We start from the raw sequence: 17,933 nt of genomic DNA, 5'->3' as shown, positions 1-17,933 counted from the left end.
TACCAACACATTTCTGACTTCGATAAAGGTCGGATTGTAGCCTATCGCGATTGCGGTTTATCGTATCGCGACATTGCTGCTCACGTTGGTCGAGATCCAATGACTGTTAGCAGAATATGGAATCGGTGGGTTCAGGAGGGTAATACGGAACGCTGTGCTGGATCCCAACGACCTCGTATCACTAGCAGTCGAGATGACAGGCATCTTATCCGCATGGCTGTAACGGATCGTGCAACCACGTCTCGATCCCTGAGTCAGCAGATGGGGACGTTTGCAACACAACAACCATCTGCACGAACAGTTCGACGACGTTTGCAGCAGCATGGACTATCAACTCGGAGACCATGGCTGCGGTTACCCTTGACGCTGCATCACAGACAGGAGCGCCTGCGATGGTGTACTCAACGACGAACCTGGGTGCACGAATGACAAAACGTCATTTTTTTCGGATGAATCCAGGTTCTGTTTACAGCATCATGATGGTCGCATCCGTGTTTGGCGACATCACGGTGAACGCACATTGGAAGCGTGTATTCGTCATCGCCATACTGGCATATCACCCGGCGTGATGGTATGGGCTGTCACTGGTTACACGTCTCGATTACCTCATGTTCGCACTGCGGCAATTTGAACAGTGGACGTTATATTTCATATGTGTCACGACCCGTGGCTCTACCCTTCATTCGATCCCTGCGAAACCCTACATTTCAGCAGGATAATGCACAAACGTATGTTGCAGGTCCTGTTATAGCCTTTCTGGATACAGAAAACGTTCGACTGCTGCCCTGGCCAGCACATTCTCCAGATCTCTCACCAATTGAAAACTTCTGGTCAATGGTGGTCGAGAAACTGGCTCGTCACAATACGCGTCACTACTCTTGATGAACTGTGGTATCGCGTTGAAGCTGCATGGGCAGCTGTACCTGTACACGCCATCCAAGCTCTGTTTGACTCAATGCCCAGGCGTATCAAGGTCGTTATTACGGCCAGAAGTGGTTGTTCTGAGTACTGATTTCTCAGGATGTATGCACCCAAATTGCGTGAAAATGTAATCACATGTCAGTTCTAGTATAATATATTTGTCTAATGAATACCCGTTTATCATCTGCATTTCTTCTTGGTGTAGCAATTTTAATGGCCAGTAGTGTAATTATAGTCGTTACAAGTTGTATATTTTTAGGTTCAGTATTAGCTCTACATATGCGTGGCAGGTGACAATTAAGACTTATTTTCTCCTGGGCAGCAGACCAGGTGTTGAAGTGTGGACGTGTTGATGCAAAACTTTCAGTTTATACTGACACGTGTAGTCCACTTAGAGGTGTAGTTATGACTGTGCAGAAAACAACAGGTCCTGGTTGTGGGAAGACTGTTTGACACAGAGAAAAAACACCCAACATATTGATGTATGTACTTATTAAAGTAACACATATAAAAATATCTGCACTTATACCTGTTACTCCCTGTAAATTGTAGAACTTCTAATCTCTTCGCCACTGGCGTGGTATACGTGTGTTCCCATTTTAACAATAGCGTTGTAAAATTAAACATACTGATAATAGATCAAGGAAATCAGGTAGACGCAGTACTTCTTGACATCCGATATGCCTATTATACACGAGAGTGCGATTGTATGAGATATCAAACATAACTTCTGAGTGGTTGAGATATCTTGGTAGGCAGGATACAGCGTGTATTCGTGGACGCAGAGCCATCTACAGAAACAAAAGCAACTTAAGGCGTGCCTCAGGAGATTGTATTTGGGACCTTTGTTGTTCTTGTCGTACATTAATGACTTGGCACACACTATTAACAGAAATCTTAAATTTTTGACAGATGATACACTTATGTATAATGAAGTACTGTCTGCGAAGAGCTGCAGAAATTTCCATTCAGATCTCCATGAGAGTTCAAAAACATGCAAAGAACGACAACTTGCTGCAAATGTACAAGGGCCTGCTGAAAAGTAATGCTCCTAAATTTTATATGAAAACTGTCAAAGCTTTTTAAATAGAGCAAACGTTATTAATATTATACATCTTTATTCTTTACGTCTAGAAAATTATTTCTCAGCGTAGCTGCCCTGGCGTTGAACACATTTCTCCCAACGACAGACGAGTTTTTGATGCCGTCACTGCAGAATGTTTGACTTTGTTGACGGAGCCATAACCTCACCTCTGCTTGCACCGCTTCATCACTACCATACTGAAGTCCTCCGGTGTTCTTTAGGTTTTAGAAAGAGATGAAAATCTTATGGGGCCAATTCGAGAATGTGCGGAGGATGATCGATGACAGTGAACCCAAGGCGTCGGACTGTTCCAGATGTCGCAGTGCTCGTGTGTGGTCTAGCATTGTCATGCTGAAGGAGAGGATGTTCCATGTGGTGGGCGAACTCTTCAAATTCGTTCTTTCAGTTTTCATAGAGTCTCTCACGCAGTAACATAGTTGCGTTACACACCGCAACGTTATTCGCTACAATTCGGAGCCTTCTAGTGGCAGAGGCTTGTAACTTGCGTCAGCTAAGGGGGAAGTCAGCCGAGTAATATGCATGGCATGTAACACCTCAAACCATATTGAGAACAGAATTAAAAAGTCGGAGGCATGCTCTCGTACAAACAAGTAAAATCATGCACTTCACAAAACAAAGAAACGTAATGTCCTATGACTATAATATCAATGATTCAAAATGAAAATCAGTTAACTGATTCAAATAACTGGTTGAAACGATTTGTGTGGGTATGAAATGGAATGTCCACATAGGCTCAGTCGCAGGTAAAGTAGGCTCGGGACTTGGGTTCATTGGCAGATTTCGAGGTAAATGTAGTCAGTGCACAAAAGAGAAAGATTACAAATCACCTGTGCACCCCATCTTATAATCTGTGAGGGACCCTTGCCAGACAGAAACAATAGGCGATACTGGATGCTTAGAAAGAAGGGAGACATACATGGACGGGGGTTTGTTCGATTCGCTGGAGAGCATCACAGAAATTCTAATCACAGAGGCATTTACCTAGTCATTTTCGCCAGGTTCACTACATGATTGGAACGGGGAGAAATCCTAACATTCTAAGTATGTACCATGCACTTCACAGTGTTTTGCAGAGTATATATGTAGGTATGTTGTAACGTTAAAACATCACAATCTCACCCCTATAATGCACCAAGAACTAGTTGTCACAAAAACTACATTTATGGGTTTCGTACCTTACCTTGTAAGACCAGTTTGTAGTCCGTCCGTCTGTCTGTCAAGACTGCTTTTCCTCGGGATGGGTAAAGGTATCAAGTTGAAACTTGTGTCACATACGCAACTATATGATCCCTTAGCGGTGTAAATAATTTAAGCTTCTAAGTCAATGCAGTCAAAAAGTACGGCCATGTCAGATATTTTGATCCTCGCAAACTCACTGATTAAACCGATGTACCAGTACGTCGGGCCTGCTGATCGAGCGGTAAAGCGCGTGGCGAAAAACTGACCGGTCGCAGGATCGAATCTCGGTCGGGCCAGCAGTTTTTCCTGTCTTCGTTTTAACCTAGCCTTCGCCTCTCAACGATGTGAGGAGTCGCCAGAAAAGAAACGCGGCTGGGATTCCACCTTAAACTGAAGGTCTCCATTGTAATATTTGATAACCGGGATAGACTAAGGATACGCAAAGTCGCCGAAGTAGTGCTCAATGTAAATACTTGCATCAGGCCACTGGGACACAGAAATTTATTATTATTGTCTATATATGTAATTAAGTCTGTACGGAACCCCCAAAGCGCGAATCCTACTTGCACATGTCTTTTTTTGGTCGCAACAATTTTCCGACTAAGGCACTTCGGTTTTTTTTTTTTTTTTTTTTTTTTTTTTTTTTTTTTTTGCAGTATGGTGCTATGTTTAATACTAACATGATTTCACACTCACAAAGCTAAATTTATTGACACGAGAAACGTTCCCATCCAGTTACCCGCCAGCTGTTCGATTCTCTCCGAAATACCGTCCGCCTCGTAGGTCGTAAAAGTTACTGCGCCATCAGGCACCCGGTTGCCGGCCTCAGGCTGGTCACCCTTGCTCCCCTATCACTCTCGTTTTTCTACATTGTCCAGCGTGTCTGCAAATAGTAGTGTACCACTGACAGCTATGTAACACGGTGAAAAGCTATGGTCATGAAAGGATAGAAAGCAACAGGGACCGGAGACGTATTTAACGACGTATCAAAGACCATCGATTTGAAACCCGACGAGAATTGATGCTGTCAGTGAATGCAGGCCCATCTCAATCAGTTTTCGAGCGAACATTTCAGAAGGAACTATATGCAATAGACATCTGGTGTAGAATCATTTGCAAATAGCCGTTGCTCCCTGCGGCACATAAGGTTGCACATCTTCAGTGAACAAAAGAACACAGAATCTGCACGGGAGCTGATTGAATTCGTATAATGTGGGCCGACGAGATGCGATTTTGGCGCTTTTCAAAATGATACAAGACTTCCAGTACACTGACGGCCCAATGAGGCGCTTAACCCGCAATGAGTGGAGGATGTAGGTCAAGGTGGAGATACTCCTGTGATGCTTAGGCGTTGTTTTTCCTGCCATTACTAGGGCTCATGCCTTCAGGGTGCACTTCCCAAAACAACCAAGAGATTTATTTCAATATTCTAAGTAACTGCAGTTTGCCCTTTCTTGTACATCACAATGAAAACGCTTTCTTCGAAGATGACAACAGCCGTGTCTTAGTCCGATAGAATATGTCTAGGATTATTTGGAACAATGCCAGAAATGTAGCAGTCAACATCCATGCAATTTGGTAGCTCCACAGGATCTAATCATGAACGGTATGTGACATACCTGAAGAAACGTCTGGACTCTCTTCCTAGCATATTTGAGTTTATTATCGATGCTGTGTTACACGGTATTAGCGAGATGTCCTCTAGGGGTGTTCAGTGACAACCATTTTTGCTTTCAATATAAAATACAGAACTATAATTCAACCCTCTCCGAAAGTCAACAACGTTACAATTTTACGTGTCACCATAGAAGAATTTAGGAGACTACAACTCACGACAGTATTGCATCCACTGCAAAGTCCACATTTTCTTTTTCATGTGTTGTTGAACAGAAGGAAGGCATTCGAGGACATCACTACGACACTACGACACCACTGAAGAAATTCCGTTGGTAGTGAAGACCTGACTGTGCAAACAGAAGGTGGAGCTTTTCTGTGAGGGTTTCATGAATTAATTGCTCCATCTACGTACAGAGAACGCCGGGATTTTGAGCAAGCGCTACAGAAAAACTGTTCAAGATAAAGGAACGATTTAAGAGCTTTTTTCATTCGTTAATATCTTTCGATGTGAGCTTCACTTGTTCCTCTGCAAATATGAAAACCATACTCGATTTCACACCATGTGGTTTTGTAGCGTCTGTGGTGTCACAGTCGTGATGGCTGCCGAAATTCGCTCCCACCCATGCCTCGGATATCGAAATGTCTCCGCAAAGACAATGCCCTTTACGTAGCCCCGGAAAAAAATAGCCCACAGTAGTGAGAACACGACTTCAGGGAGTTCGTGCGCTTAGGGCGATCGGTCGGTTTTATGCAATGTTTAATCTGATTTTAGTTAGCATGCACTGGTAACCTGTTATGCAAGACATTGAAGACTGTTGTCTTAGGGATGCTTAACTGAAGACTTCGTCGGGCAAGAGATTTTTTCGGGCTTCTTATACAGGACAGCCGGATTTCTTCAGCTTTGTCTTCATTTGTTCTCGGCTGGCCTGATGAATGTCCTTTCAACACACTTCCTATATCTCCAAACAGATTGAACGATGCACGAATAGCTTTGCCATCGACTGCATCTTGTGCTGAATAGGTTTGTCGAAAGCGACGATGCACACTAACAGTTGATGTAAACTCAGAGTACCAAAGACGCACTGTGCCTTTTGTTGCACCGTACTAGTATGTAAGTCAAAGTAGCGGCAGCCTGTGATCAACTATTTTGCGCTTCTCATTGTCAAAGTTTGGCACCATACAACACATTAAGCAAAGCTTAGTTATTTTATCTTCATTTAAACAGTTTTTCAGTATCGCTTATTCAACATCTCGGCCTTCTTTTTGGAACATTCTCTGTTCGAGGATCACTCAAAAACAAATGCACACTATTTTTGTAAAAATACATTTTTCATTCTGCATGTGTGAAAATTTTACAGTGTGTACTTCCTTCCCGCTGGTTTTCAAACTTAGTTCAACCTGTTCCCGTGAGTGGCACCGTCACATGTCTTCAAGGTAGCTGCTACACTTGACGTGCGTCAGAAGCAACATGCTGTCATAGAATTTCTGTGCTGTGAATACGAGACAGTGGAAAACATCCACAAGAAGTTGAAAAATGTGTATGGATATGCTGCTGTCAATCGCAGTACAGTTAGTCGGTGGGCAAGCAGGTTACGTGATGAAAGCGGGCACGGCAGTATTGAGGATTGTCCTCGTACTACACACACTCCAGACAATGTGCAGAGAGTTAACGAATTGTTGACTGCTGACAGACGCATCACAGTGAACGAATTATCACGCTACGTTGCGATAGGGGAAGGAAGTGTTTGCAGAATACTGAAAGTGTTGGCGTTAAAAAAGGTTTGTGCCAAGTGGGATCCCAAGATGTTGACCGTGGCTCACAAAGAAACAGGAAAACCGGTACGAAGCGAACTTTTGGAACAGTACGAGAATGGTGGAAATGAATTTCTTGGAAGAATTGTGGCAGGTGACGAAGCATGGCTCCGTCATTCTTCACCAGAGACGAAGAGGCAATCAATGGAGTGGTATCATGCAAAATCACCCAAGAAAAAAAATTCACAACCACACCTTCTGCTGAAAAAGTTATGGCTACGGCGTTTTTCGATTCCGAAGGACTCTTGCTTGTGGATATAATGCCAAGTGGAACCACCATAAATTGCGATGCATATGTGATGACACTGAAGAAACTTCAAGCTCGACTGAGTCGTGTTCGACCACATCGGCAAAAGAAGGAGGTTTTACTGTTGCACGAAAATGCACGGCCACACGTCAGTCAAAAAACCATGAAAGCGATCACAAAACTCAGATAGACAACACTGAAACACCCGGCTTACAGTCCTGACCTGGCTCCATGTGACTATCATCTCTTTGGGAAACCGAAAGTCTCTCTTCGTAGAACAAGGTTTGAAGATGATGACTCCCTTGTGCACGCTGCCAAACTGTGGCTCCAACAGGTTGGTCCAGAATTTTACCGTGCGGGTATACAGGCGCTGGTTCCAAGATGGCGTAAGGCAGTTGACAGGGATGGAAATTATGCGGAGAAATAAAAATATTGTTCCTGAAGGATGTATCTACACACTGTAAAACTTTCAAACATGTAGAATATAAGACGCATTAAAAAAAATCGTGTGCATTTCTTTTGGAGTGACTCTCGTATATTCCGCAAGCCGCCATACGGTATATGACTGAGGGTACAATGTACCAGTCATTTTCTTTCCTGTTCCATCCACACGGCAAATGGTTCAAATGGCTCTAAGCACTATGGGACTTAACATATGAGGTCATCAATCCCCTATACTTAGAACTACTTAAACCTAAGGACATCGCACACATCTATGCCCGAGGCAGGATTCGAAACTGCGACCGTAGCAGCAGCGCGGTTCCAGACTGAAGCGCCTAGAACCGCTCGGACACAGAAATCGTCCCCACACGGCGCAGGCAAAACCGACTGTCTGTATGCCTCTGTGCGTGCTCCCATTTCTCTTACCAAGTCCTCTCGCTCCGTAGGCGGAATTTGCATTGGCGGCAGTAGAATCGTTCTGTAATCAGCCGCAAATTTCAGTTCTCTGAACTGTTTCATGAAAAGAGCGTCGTATTCCCTTCGGGGACTCCCATTTGAGTTCATGAATCATTTCCGTAACACTCGCGTTTTGGTCGAACCTACCGGTAATAAATGTAGCAGCTCGCCAATGAATTGCTTCAATGTCTTTCTGTAATGCAACCTGGTGGGGATCCCAAACACTCTAGAAATACTCAAGAATGAGTCGCAGTAGTGCTCTATACGTGTCTTTAAAAAAAATAAAAAAGTTAAATGTCTGTGAATTCCTAACGAACCAAACTGCTGAGTTCATCAAATGGTTCAAATGGCTCTGAGCACTATGGGACTTAACTGCTGAGGTCATCAGTCGCCTAGAACTTAGAACTACTTAAACCTAACTAACCTAAGGACATCACACACATCCATGCTCGAGGCAGGATTCGAACCTGCGACCGTAGCGGTTGCGCGGCTCCAGACTGTAGCGCCTAGAACCGCTCGGAGCTGAGTTCATCGGTCCCTAGACGTACACACTACTTAAACTAACTTATGCTAAGAACAACACACACACCCATGCCCGAGGAAGGACTGCCGGAGGGGTCGCAGTCCGTGACATGGCGCCTTAAACCGTGCGGCCACCCCGCGCGAGTATAGCGTCTCCTTTATAAATCAGCTACACTTTACTAAAATTCTCTCAATTAATCGAAGCCGACCATTCGTCTTTCCTAGTACGGACATTATGTACTCACCTAGGTATTCAGTCGACGTGACAGTGCGTAGCAGCACACAACAAATACTGTATTCGAAAATTACGGAATTGCTTTTCCTACTCCTGTGCATAAACTTATATTTTCCTAAGTGTGGAACACGCTTCCAGTCATTACACCAAATAGAAATTGTGTCTAAGTCATCCTATATCCTCCAACAGTGACTCAACGACAACACTTTTCTGTACACTGCAGCGTCATCAGCAGAGATTCGCAGATTGCTGCTCACCCTATCCGTCTGATGATTTATGTGTACAGAGAACAAAAGCGGCCCTACTACACTCGCTGTCGAGGGCAAATTACTGGGTTCTGTTGCTCCACAAGTTTTCGAGCCACTCAGAGATCGGAGAGGGGGAAACTACTCATCGGTGAAAATGTATCGAACTATCTGGATACCATACTGGAAAATGGGATTATTTTACTCAAAGGAAATACTAGGGAAAGTATCCGTCTTTTATCAGCTAACATTTGCCCATCTTGTTACTCATAACGATTATCAAATAATCAAACAAGCATAGGGAAGAAATCGACCTTGCCCTATTAAGAGAAACCATGCAGGCACTCGTCTAATAGATTTAGGTGAGCCATGGAAAACCTAAATTTGGATGGCAGATGGAGAGTTAAACTGAGCTCTTCCTGAATGTGAAACAACTGCGTTACCCATTGCGTTGTAGATTTGACATTATTTCTTTCAGGGACGTTCAGTAAGTAACACAATGCACTTTTTTCCGAAAGCAGATTAGTTTTATTCAGAATTCCAGCACAGTATATTATCCCCCACTCTTTTGGCTTCAACACCCTAGTTTTCGGCATAACCTCTGCTCAGTGCGACGCCATTACGTTATCTTACTGGGAGGGCCTTTACGTCACATGGCACGAATCTAATGGCCGACGTTGGAGTCAATGTCTTGATGCAGCAATAAACTCCCCATCAACGAAGTACTGCTTCGTTGTGACAAACATATGGAAGTTTTCTGTTAAGGCAGCGAGGAAGGGGACACAGCTTTGAGTACCCCAAGTGGTGGAAGAGTGTTTCAGGACTGCAAACAGAAACGTCCAGTTGAGCAGCGTGGTGTTTGATTGTGATCCGTCGATCATCTCACAAGAGAGTGTCCGCACGTTCCAACATTGCAGGAATCGCAGAAGTATGTGGCCAACTGGCAAGTGGGAGATTAGACAGATTTGTCCGACCTTGTTGCGTTTGTTCACTGCTAGGCCTCCGTAAGCATTGTGCAAGCTCTTTTACGAATATCTACGATGCTCTGGTCTTCCACCAAAAGAAACTCAATGACAGCTCTCTGCTTGGAAAGCACCTCTGTTACAGACGCCAGAAGATAACATATAGCGCTGCGACCTGTCGGAAGTTCATGAAACTATAAGGACTGAAGGGGGAATATATCACGATGTCCCAAAATAAATTCCACATTTTGTCAACCGAGACTGCCCTAGAATAAAAATGTGTTGTGTTGCTTATTGAACGCCTCTCGTTAACTTCTTCTTCTTCTTCTTCGTCTTCTTCTTCTTGCCTTACGGCTTCTGTAGGACCGCGGGTAGCCCCTTCGTGGACTGCATTTTCCTCTTCTCCCAGAACCTCTTCATTCTTTCTCTTCTTCTCTCCCGGTCTTCTTCCGAGATCTTCAGTGTCCGTTTCTCCTGTCGGTTCCACTGCTGACAATCTAATCTTTTCCTGTATTCTTCTCTGTCATTGATCTCCGGCATATTGGTTGGTGTATATTTGTTCCTCCAATTTTCCTTTCCTTCGACTTTGATCCCCAATTCCAACCAGTCCTTCCGAAGTTCAACAACCCACCTGCTTCCTGTCTTTCCCCTTGTCCTCCCTGTTGTTTCCCACACTCTCTTCGTCATTCTGTCCATATTCATCCTCACTACATGTCCAGCAAACCTTGCCCTTTTGAGTCTGGTTTCCCCGGATATTGTTCTCATGTTCCGGTACAATTATTCCCTATGTCTTCGCAACCACCTCTCTCCACCTCTTTTGGGACATAGTATTTTTCTCAGTATTTTTCTCAGTATTTTTCTCTCTTCCTTCTCTAGTTGCTCTGCCCCATATCTTCCTAGTGTCATCGTCTCAGTAGCATATAATACTGCATTCCTCACCGTTGCCTTGTAGTGGATTATGTTTGCCTCTGTGGATATATTCTTTTTATTGTATATGTCGTCATGCAGAAGGCTGACTTCATCTTCTTTATCCTCTCTGTTGTTCTCTCCTTGCTCCTGTTCCATCCTGTTATAAATTCTCCCAGGTATTTAAATTTGCCCACATTGGCACAGCGCCTTCCGGTGTTTCCCAGTGTGCAGTGGTATTTAATGTATTTGTTTTCTTATAGGCGATCCTCAGTCCCACATTTCTGGCTGCCTTACGTATGTTTCGCGTTGTGGCTTTGCGTCTTCTTCCGTCTCACTATTGCTATGTCATCTGCAAAGGCTAGGAAGTCCACTTGAGCCCTGTTGTCCTTTTTGTCCTCGAGATTGGTCTTTGGTATTCCCATTTCCTCGTTTATTGCTCTCCACTGCCTGATCACTGAACAACAGTGGTGACAATCCATCTCCCTGTTTAACACCAGTCTTGACCTCAAATTCGTCTGACAATGCTCCTCTGAATCTCACCCTTGCTTTTGTGCTTGTCAGAATTTCTTTTATGAGTTCCTGTGTAGTTCCATCAAGTCCTCTGTTCTTCAGATTCTAACAAGAGTCTGTCTGTCGATGGAGTCGTATGACTAAGTGAAGTCCACGAAGGGTTATTACTGTCTTTTTGTTTTTTAAGGCCCTATGTTCTATCAGTTGCTTCAGTATAAATATCTGTTCTATACAACCTCTTCCCTGACTGAATCCCGCTTGGTAGTCGCCAACTGTACTTTCAACCTGTTCTTCTACTCTCTTGAGCAGTAGTTTTGACAGCACCTTGTATCCGACCACTACGAGCGATATTCCTCTGTAGTTGTTTAGACCTCTCTTCTACCCCTTCTTATGTATTAGTACTATAATTGCATTCTTCCATCCTTCTGGAAACTTCTTTGTTCTCCAGATCTGGTGAATTATGTTGGTCATGTTGTCTATTGCTTTGTTGCCTCCTCACTTTATCATCTCGGTTGCTATACCATCTTCTCCAGTTGCGTTATTATTCTTTAGATCGCTTATGGCATGTCCGACTATTTGAAACAGTTAACGCAGAACAGGGAATCAGCGATCATAAAGCGGTTACGGCATCGATGATTTCAGCCGTAAATAGAAATATTAAAGGTAGGAAGATTTTTCTGTTTAGCAAAAGTGACAAAAAGCAGATTTCAGAGTAACTGACGGCTCAACACAAAAGTTTTGTTTTAAGTACAGATAGTGTTGAGGATCAATGGATGAAGTTCAAAACCATCGTACAATATGCGTTAGATGAGTATGTGACGAGTAAGATCGTAAGAGATGGAAAAGAGCCACCGTGGTACAACAACCGCGTTAGAAAACTGCTACCGAAGCAAAGGGAACTTCACAGCAAACATAAACATAGCCAACGCCTTGCAGACAAACAAAAATTACGCGAAGCGAAATGTAATGTGAGGAGGGCCATGCGAGAGGCATTCAATGAATTCGAAAGTAAAGTTCTATGTACTGACTTGGCAGAAAATCCTAAGAAATTTTGGTCTTATGTCAAAGTGATAGGTGGATCAATACAAAATGTCCAGACACTCTGTGACCAAAATGGTACTGAAACAGAGGATGACAGACTAAAGGCCGAAATACTACATGTCTTTTTCCAAAGCTGTTTCACAGAGGAAGACTACACTGTAGTTCCTTCCCTAGATTGTCGCACAGATGACAAAATGGTAGATATCGAAATAGACGACAGTGGGATAGAGAATAATTAAAATCGCTCAAAAGAGGAAAGGCCGCTGGACCTGATGCCACACCAGTTCGATTTTACAGAGAGTACGCGAAGGAACTTGCCCCCCTTCTTGCAGCGGTGTACCGTAGGTCTCTAGAAGAGCGTAGCGTTCCAAAGAATTGGAAAAGGCACAGGTCATCCCCGTTTTCAAGAAGGGACGTCGAACAGATGTGCAGAACTATAGACCTATATCTCTAACGTCGATCAGTTGTAGAGTTTTGGAACACGTATTACGTTCGAGTATAATGACTTTTCTGAAAACTATAAATCACTGTAGGAATCAGCATGGGTTTTGAAAAAGACGATCGTGTGAAACCCAGCTAGGGCTATTCGTCCACGAGACCCAGAGGGCCATAGACACGGGTTCACTGGTAGATGCCGTGTTTCTTGACTTCCGCAAGGCGTTCGATACAGTTCCCCACAGTCGTTTAATGAACAAAGTAAGAGCATATGGACTATCAGACCAATTGTGTGACTGGATTGAAGAGTTTCTAGATAATAGAACGCAGCATGTCATTCTCAATGGAGAGAAGTCTTCCGAAGTAAGAGTGATTTCAGGTGTGCCGTAGAGGGGTGTCATAGGACCGTTGCTGTTCACAGTTTACGTAAATGACCTTGTGGATGACATCGGAAGTTCACTGAGGCTTTTTGCGGATGATGCTGTGGTATATAGAGAGGTTTTAACAATGGAAAATTGTACTGAAATGCTGGAGGATCTGCAGCGAATTGACGCATGTTGCACGGAATGGCAATTGAATCTCAATGTAGACAAGTGTAATGTGTTGCGAATACATAGAAAGAAAGATCCCATCTCATGTAGCTACAATATAGCATGTCAGCAACTGGAAGCAGTTAATTCCATATATTATCTGGGAGTACGCATTAGGAGTGATTTAAAATGGAATGATCATATAAAGTTGATCGTCAGTAAAGCAGATGCCAGACTGAGATTTATTGGAAGAATCCTAAGGAAATCCAATCCGAAAACAAAGGAAGTAGGTTACAGTACGATTGTTCGCCCACTGCTTGAATACTGCTCAGCAGTGTGGGATCCGTACCAGATAGGGTTGATAGAAGAGGTAGAGAAGATCCAACAGAGAGCAGCCCGCTTCGTTACAGGATCATTTAGTAATCGCGAAAGCGCTACGGAGATGATAGATAAACTCCAGGAGAGACGCTCAGTAGCTCGGTACGGGATTTTGTTGATGTTTCGAGAACATACCTTCACCGAGGAGTCAAGCAGTATATTGCTCCCTCCTACGTATATCTCGCGAAGAGACCATGAGGATAAAATCAGAGAGATTAGAGCCCACACAGAGGCATACCGACAATCCTTCTTTCCATGAACAATACGAGACTGGAATAGAAGGGAGAACCGATAGAGGTACTTGGGGTACCCTCCGCCGCACACCGTCAGGTGGCTTGCCGAGTATGGATGTAGATGTAGATGTTGATCCCTGGTTGGAGGGCGTGGCTCTCTCTCTTCTGTGTCAGTCTCCAGTTCCAGCTCTTCTTCAGGTGGTTCACAGCTCAGCAGGTCGTGAAAGTGCTCTGCCAAACTCCGACCGTTCTCCTTCCCACTAGCAGCCAGTTCCCCTTTCTTATTTCTTATAAACAGTTCTCCACCCTCGTTAACTTGTGTGTAGCCCTTTTTTTTATAGTAATCTCTTTTTACTCATTACAAGGTCGGGGTTGCTGAAGAGGAGTTGTTGCCCATTCTACATTGTGTTTGACGGCACTACTGACATGACGCGTCGTTTCCTGTTGCAGTCTGAGCAGCTGGCGGCCGCCGTGAGGGAGCGGAGCGGCAGCTCGACTACAGCGGCGCGCAGACACCGGCTCGCCAGCGGCCTCACCTGGCTCTCCGCGGACGGCATCTCGCTCTCTGCTGATTCCCTCCAGGTTCGTTTTTCGTGGCCAAAGCCGCACCCTACTAGGTCGTTGTGTTTTTTGCGTCCATTCCACCTTGGTCAGTGGAAATAAACTCCAGCCAGAACACACTAGGTGCCATTACATAGGCAATCACCGCGAAAATATCAGTTTGCGACCACGAAGCGTGGGGACCGTGTTACGTCTTCTCTATACATTCAGCGTTCAGTGCGACACATTTTTCCCAACGATGGATGGCGTGGAACAGAGCTTGGTTGTAGGAGTCTCCATTTTGGCTGCCCAGGAAACGTTCCACGTCGAAAATTACATGGTCCTCAGTCGGTATCTACCACGCAATGGTTTATTCATTCGAGGAAAATGCGAAGACGTAACTGGGTGACATGGGCTGCGGGACAAAATTTGATAAAACATATGAGTGGCAACGTATGTGATTGTGTTGCGTGCAGAATGAGCTGAAGCGAAAACACGCCCGTTGACAGCTTCCCGCAATGCTTCGTCTGCACATTCCCTTTTTACGTCGTCAGATTTCGGTTATGTGCTCCTGTAACGCTTTGTCCCTTACGAGCCTAATCTGTCAGTACCGCACCATATCAGTCCCAGAAAACGCTTAGCATCACCTTGCCTGATGCTGGGTGGCTCCTCGCTTTTTTCAGGAGATGAATCCACATGTTTTCACTGCTTGCTCTGGTCCTTTGCCTCGGGATTAGCACTCGCTTATGGAGATGAGGCAGCTAAAGAAGGAAAATGAATTGGCCGGAAAAATTACCGGCGCTGCCTCAGCTTGTTGGGTTTTTAAAAGGGTGCGAGTAGTCGCGGGCGGCGACCGCTGTAATCTGTCATGTCCTAAGTCTCGTGCCAGATGTTTGATACTGATCCACGACTAGTTTTCAACTTTTTTTACTCTCGCCGCACTTCGACCATCTTTTGCTATGAAATTATTACTTCTTCTCTTAGATCTGAGCTCCACTTCTTGTCATTCAGACTTGATTAACCACACTAGGAGTGTATGCGTCACTTAGCTGCTATGTCTTGTGATGAGGACGGGTTATTGGAGCGTTTCCCCTTCCAAACTCAAAACATCGAATGATCGCCTGATGCACCCCTTTATTAACGAGCTACGCCATTTTGTTGTGGCTTTCCTAGCAGCGTGCTGTGGCGATTCTCTCGCTCGGATTCCATTGTGTACCTGGACAGCAAGCATGCACCTGCAAAAGAACAGAGAATTAATTACGTGACTTTATTTTTCCGAGGTTGTGCTACAGTGAGGACTGTTTCCCTTGTTATCAGGACGAGAGCCCTGAAGGGCGGCAGGACCTCCGGGAGCTGCCGGCGCTGCTCACCAGCAAGGTGCTCGAGCTCAAACGCGGCCTCAGCTTCCTCTGCGGAACAGACAGATCGGGTGAGTACTAGGACTGTTCATGTTTTTAAGAATATTGCGAATCCGATATAGCGATATTTAAAAAGATGTCACTATCATGTACGGTGCCGATATATGGAGAAAAAGTATCGAGATGTTGTTGTTGTTGTGGTCTTCAGTCCTGAGACTGGTTTGATGCAGCTCTCCATCTACTCTATCCTGTTCAAGCTTCTTCATCTCCCAGTAACTACTGCAACCTACATCTTTCTGAATCTGCTTAGTGTATTCATCTCTTGGTCTCCCTCTACGATTTTTACCCTCCGCGCTGCCCTCCAATACTAAATTTGTGATCCCTCGATGTCTAAGAACATGTCATACCAACCGATCCCTTTTTCTAGTCAAGTTGTGCCACAAGCTCCTCTTCCCCCAATTCTATTCAATACCTCCTCATTATTTATGTGATCTACCCATATAATCTCCATTATTCTTCTGTAGCACCACATTTTGAAAGCTTCTATTCTCTTCTTGTCCAAACTATTTATCGTCCATGTTTCACTTCCATACATGGCTACATTCCATACAAATACTTTCAGAAACGACTTCCTGACATTTAAATCTATACTCGTTGTTAACAAATTTCTCTTCTTCAGAAACGCTTTCCTTTCCTTGCCATTGCCATTCTACATTTTATATCGTCTCTATTTCGACCATCATCAGTTATTTTGCTCCCCAAATAGCAAAACTCCTTTAATACTTTAAGTGTCTCATTTCCTAATCTAATTCCCTCAGCATCACCCGATTTAATTCGACTACATTCCATTATCCTTGTTTTGCTTTTGTTGATGTTAATCTTATATCCTGCTTTCAGGACACTGCCCATTCCGTTCAAATGCTCTTTCAGAGCCTTTACTGTCTCTGACAGAATTGCAATGTCATCGGCAAACGAAGTTTTTATTTCTTCTTCAAATTTTTCCTTTGTTGCCTTTACTGCTCGCTCAATGTATAGATTGAATAACGTCAGGGATAGGCTACAACCCTGTCTCAATCCCTTCCCAACCACGCTTCCCTTTCATGTCCCTCGACTCTTATAACCGCGATCTGATTTCTGTACAAATTGTAAATAGCCTTTCGCTCCCTGTATTTTAACCCTGCCACCTTCAGAATTTGAAAGAGAGTATTCCAATCAACATTGTCAAAAGCTTTCTCTAAGTCTACAAATTCTAGAAACGTAGGTTTGCCTTTCCTTAATCTAGCTTCTAAGACAAGTCGTAGGGTCAGTATTGCCTCACGTGTTCCAACATTTCTACGGAATCCAAACTGATCTTCCCCGAGGTCGGCGTCTACTAGTTTTTCCATTCATCAGTAAAGAATTCGCGTTAGTATTTTGCAGCTGGGACTTATTAAACTGATAGTTCGGTAATTTTCACATCTGTCAACATCTTCTTTCTTTGGGATTGGAATTATTATATTCTTCTTGAAGTCTGAGGGTATTTCGCCTGTCTCATACATCTTGCTCACCGGATGGTAGTGCTTTGTCAGAACTGGCTCTCCCAAGACTGTCAGTAGTTCTAATGGAATGTTGTCTACTACGGGCGCCTTGTTTCGAATCAGGTCTTTCAGTGCTCTGTCAAACTCTTCACGCAGTATCATATCTCCCATTTCATCTTCATCTACATCGTCTTCCATTTCCATAATATTGTCCTCAAGTACACCGCCCTTGTATAGACCCTCTATATACTCCTTCCACCTTTCTGCTTTCCCTTCTTTGCTTAGAACTGGGTTTCCATCAAAGCTCTTGATATTCATGCAAGTGGTTCTCCTTTCTCCAAAGGTCTCTCTAATTTTCCTGTAGGCAGTATCTACCTTACCACGAGTGAGATAAGCCTCTGCATCCTTACATTTGTCCTCTAGCCATGCCTGCTTAGCCATTTTGCACTTCCTGTCGATATCATTTTTGAGACGTTTGTATTCCTTTTTGCCTGCTTCATTTACTGCATTTTTATATACCGACGGAAAAAATATCGACTTACCGGTCCATAAAAATATCGGCTTCACATTGTAAATATACTGCCGGTTTTAGAGCTGTCTGTTTAACCCTGTGGCGCATAGCGTCCACTACAGTGGACAGCTGTTAATGGTAGTTTCTTTGGCATTTTCAATCAATCCTGAGGCTGCAAATGTACACAGTTCACTACAGTGGGCACTCCCTACTGGTGTTGTGTCCTGCA

The 17,933-nt window shown here is 44.0% G+C and overlaps 1 protein-coding gene across 1 annotated transcript in view; it reads left to right on the top strand.

Moving 5' to 3' along the window:
• LOC126335742 (uncharacterized) overlaps positions 1-17,933 on the top strand; it is a 513,925-nt gene that overhangs the window by 472,506 nt on the left and 23,486 nt on the right. The window contains exons 16-17 of the mRNA XM_049999199.1: positions 14,229-14,360; positions 15,636-15,747. Of these exons, the coding sequence (XP_049855156.1) occupies positions 14,229-14,360; positions 15,636-15,747 (244 nt within the window). The remainder of the gene's footprint in view (positions 1-14,228; positions 14,361-15,635; positions 15,748-17,933) is intronic.

This window comes from Schistocerca gregaria, chromosome 2, assembly GCF_023897955.1.
Source record: "Schistocerca gregaria isolate iqSchGreg1 chromosome 2, iqSchGreg1.2, whole genome shotgun sequence".
Classification (NCBI taxonomy): domain Eukaryota; kingdom Metazoa; phylum Arthropoda; class Insecta; order Orthoptera; family Acrididae; genus Schistocerca; species Schistocerca gregaria.
The sequence above is the reverse complement of the archived record's forward strand: the minus strand, read 5'-3'. Positions and strand labels throughout refer to the sequence as shown.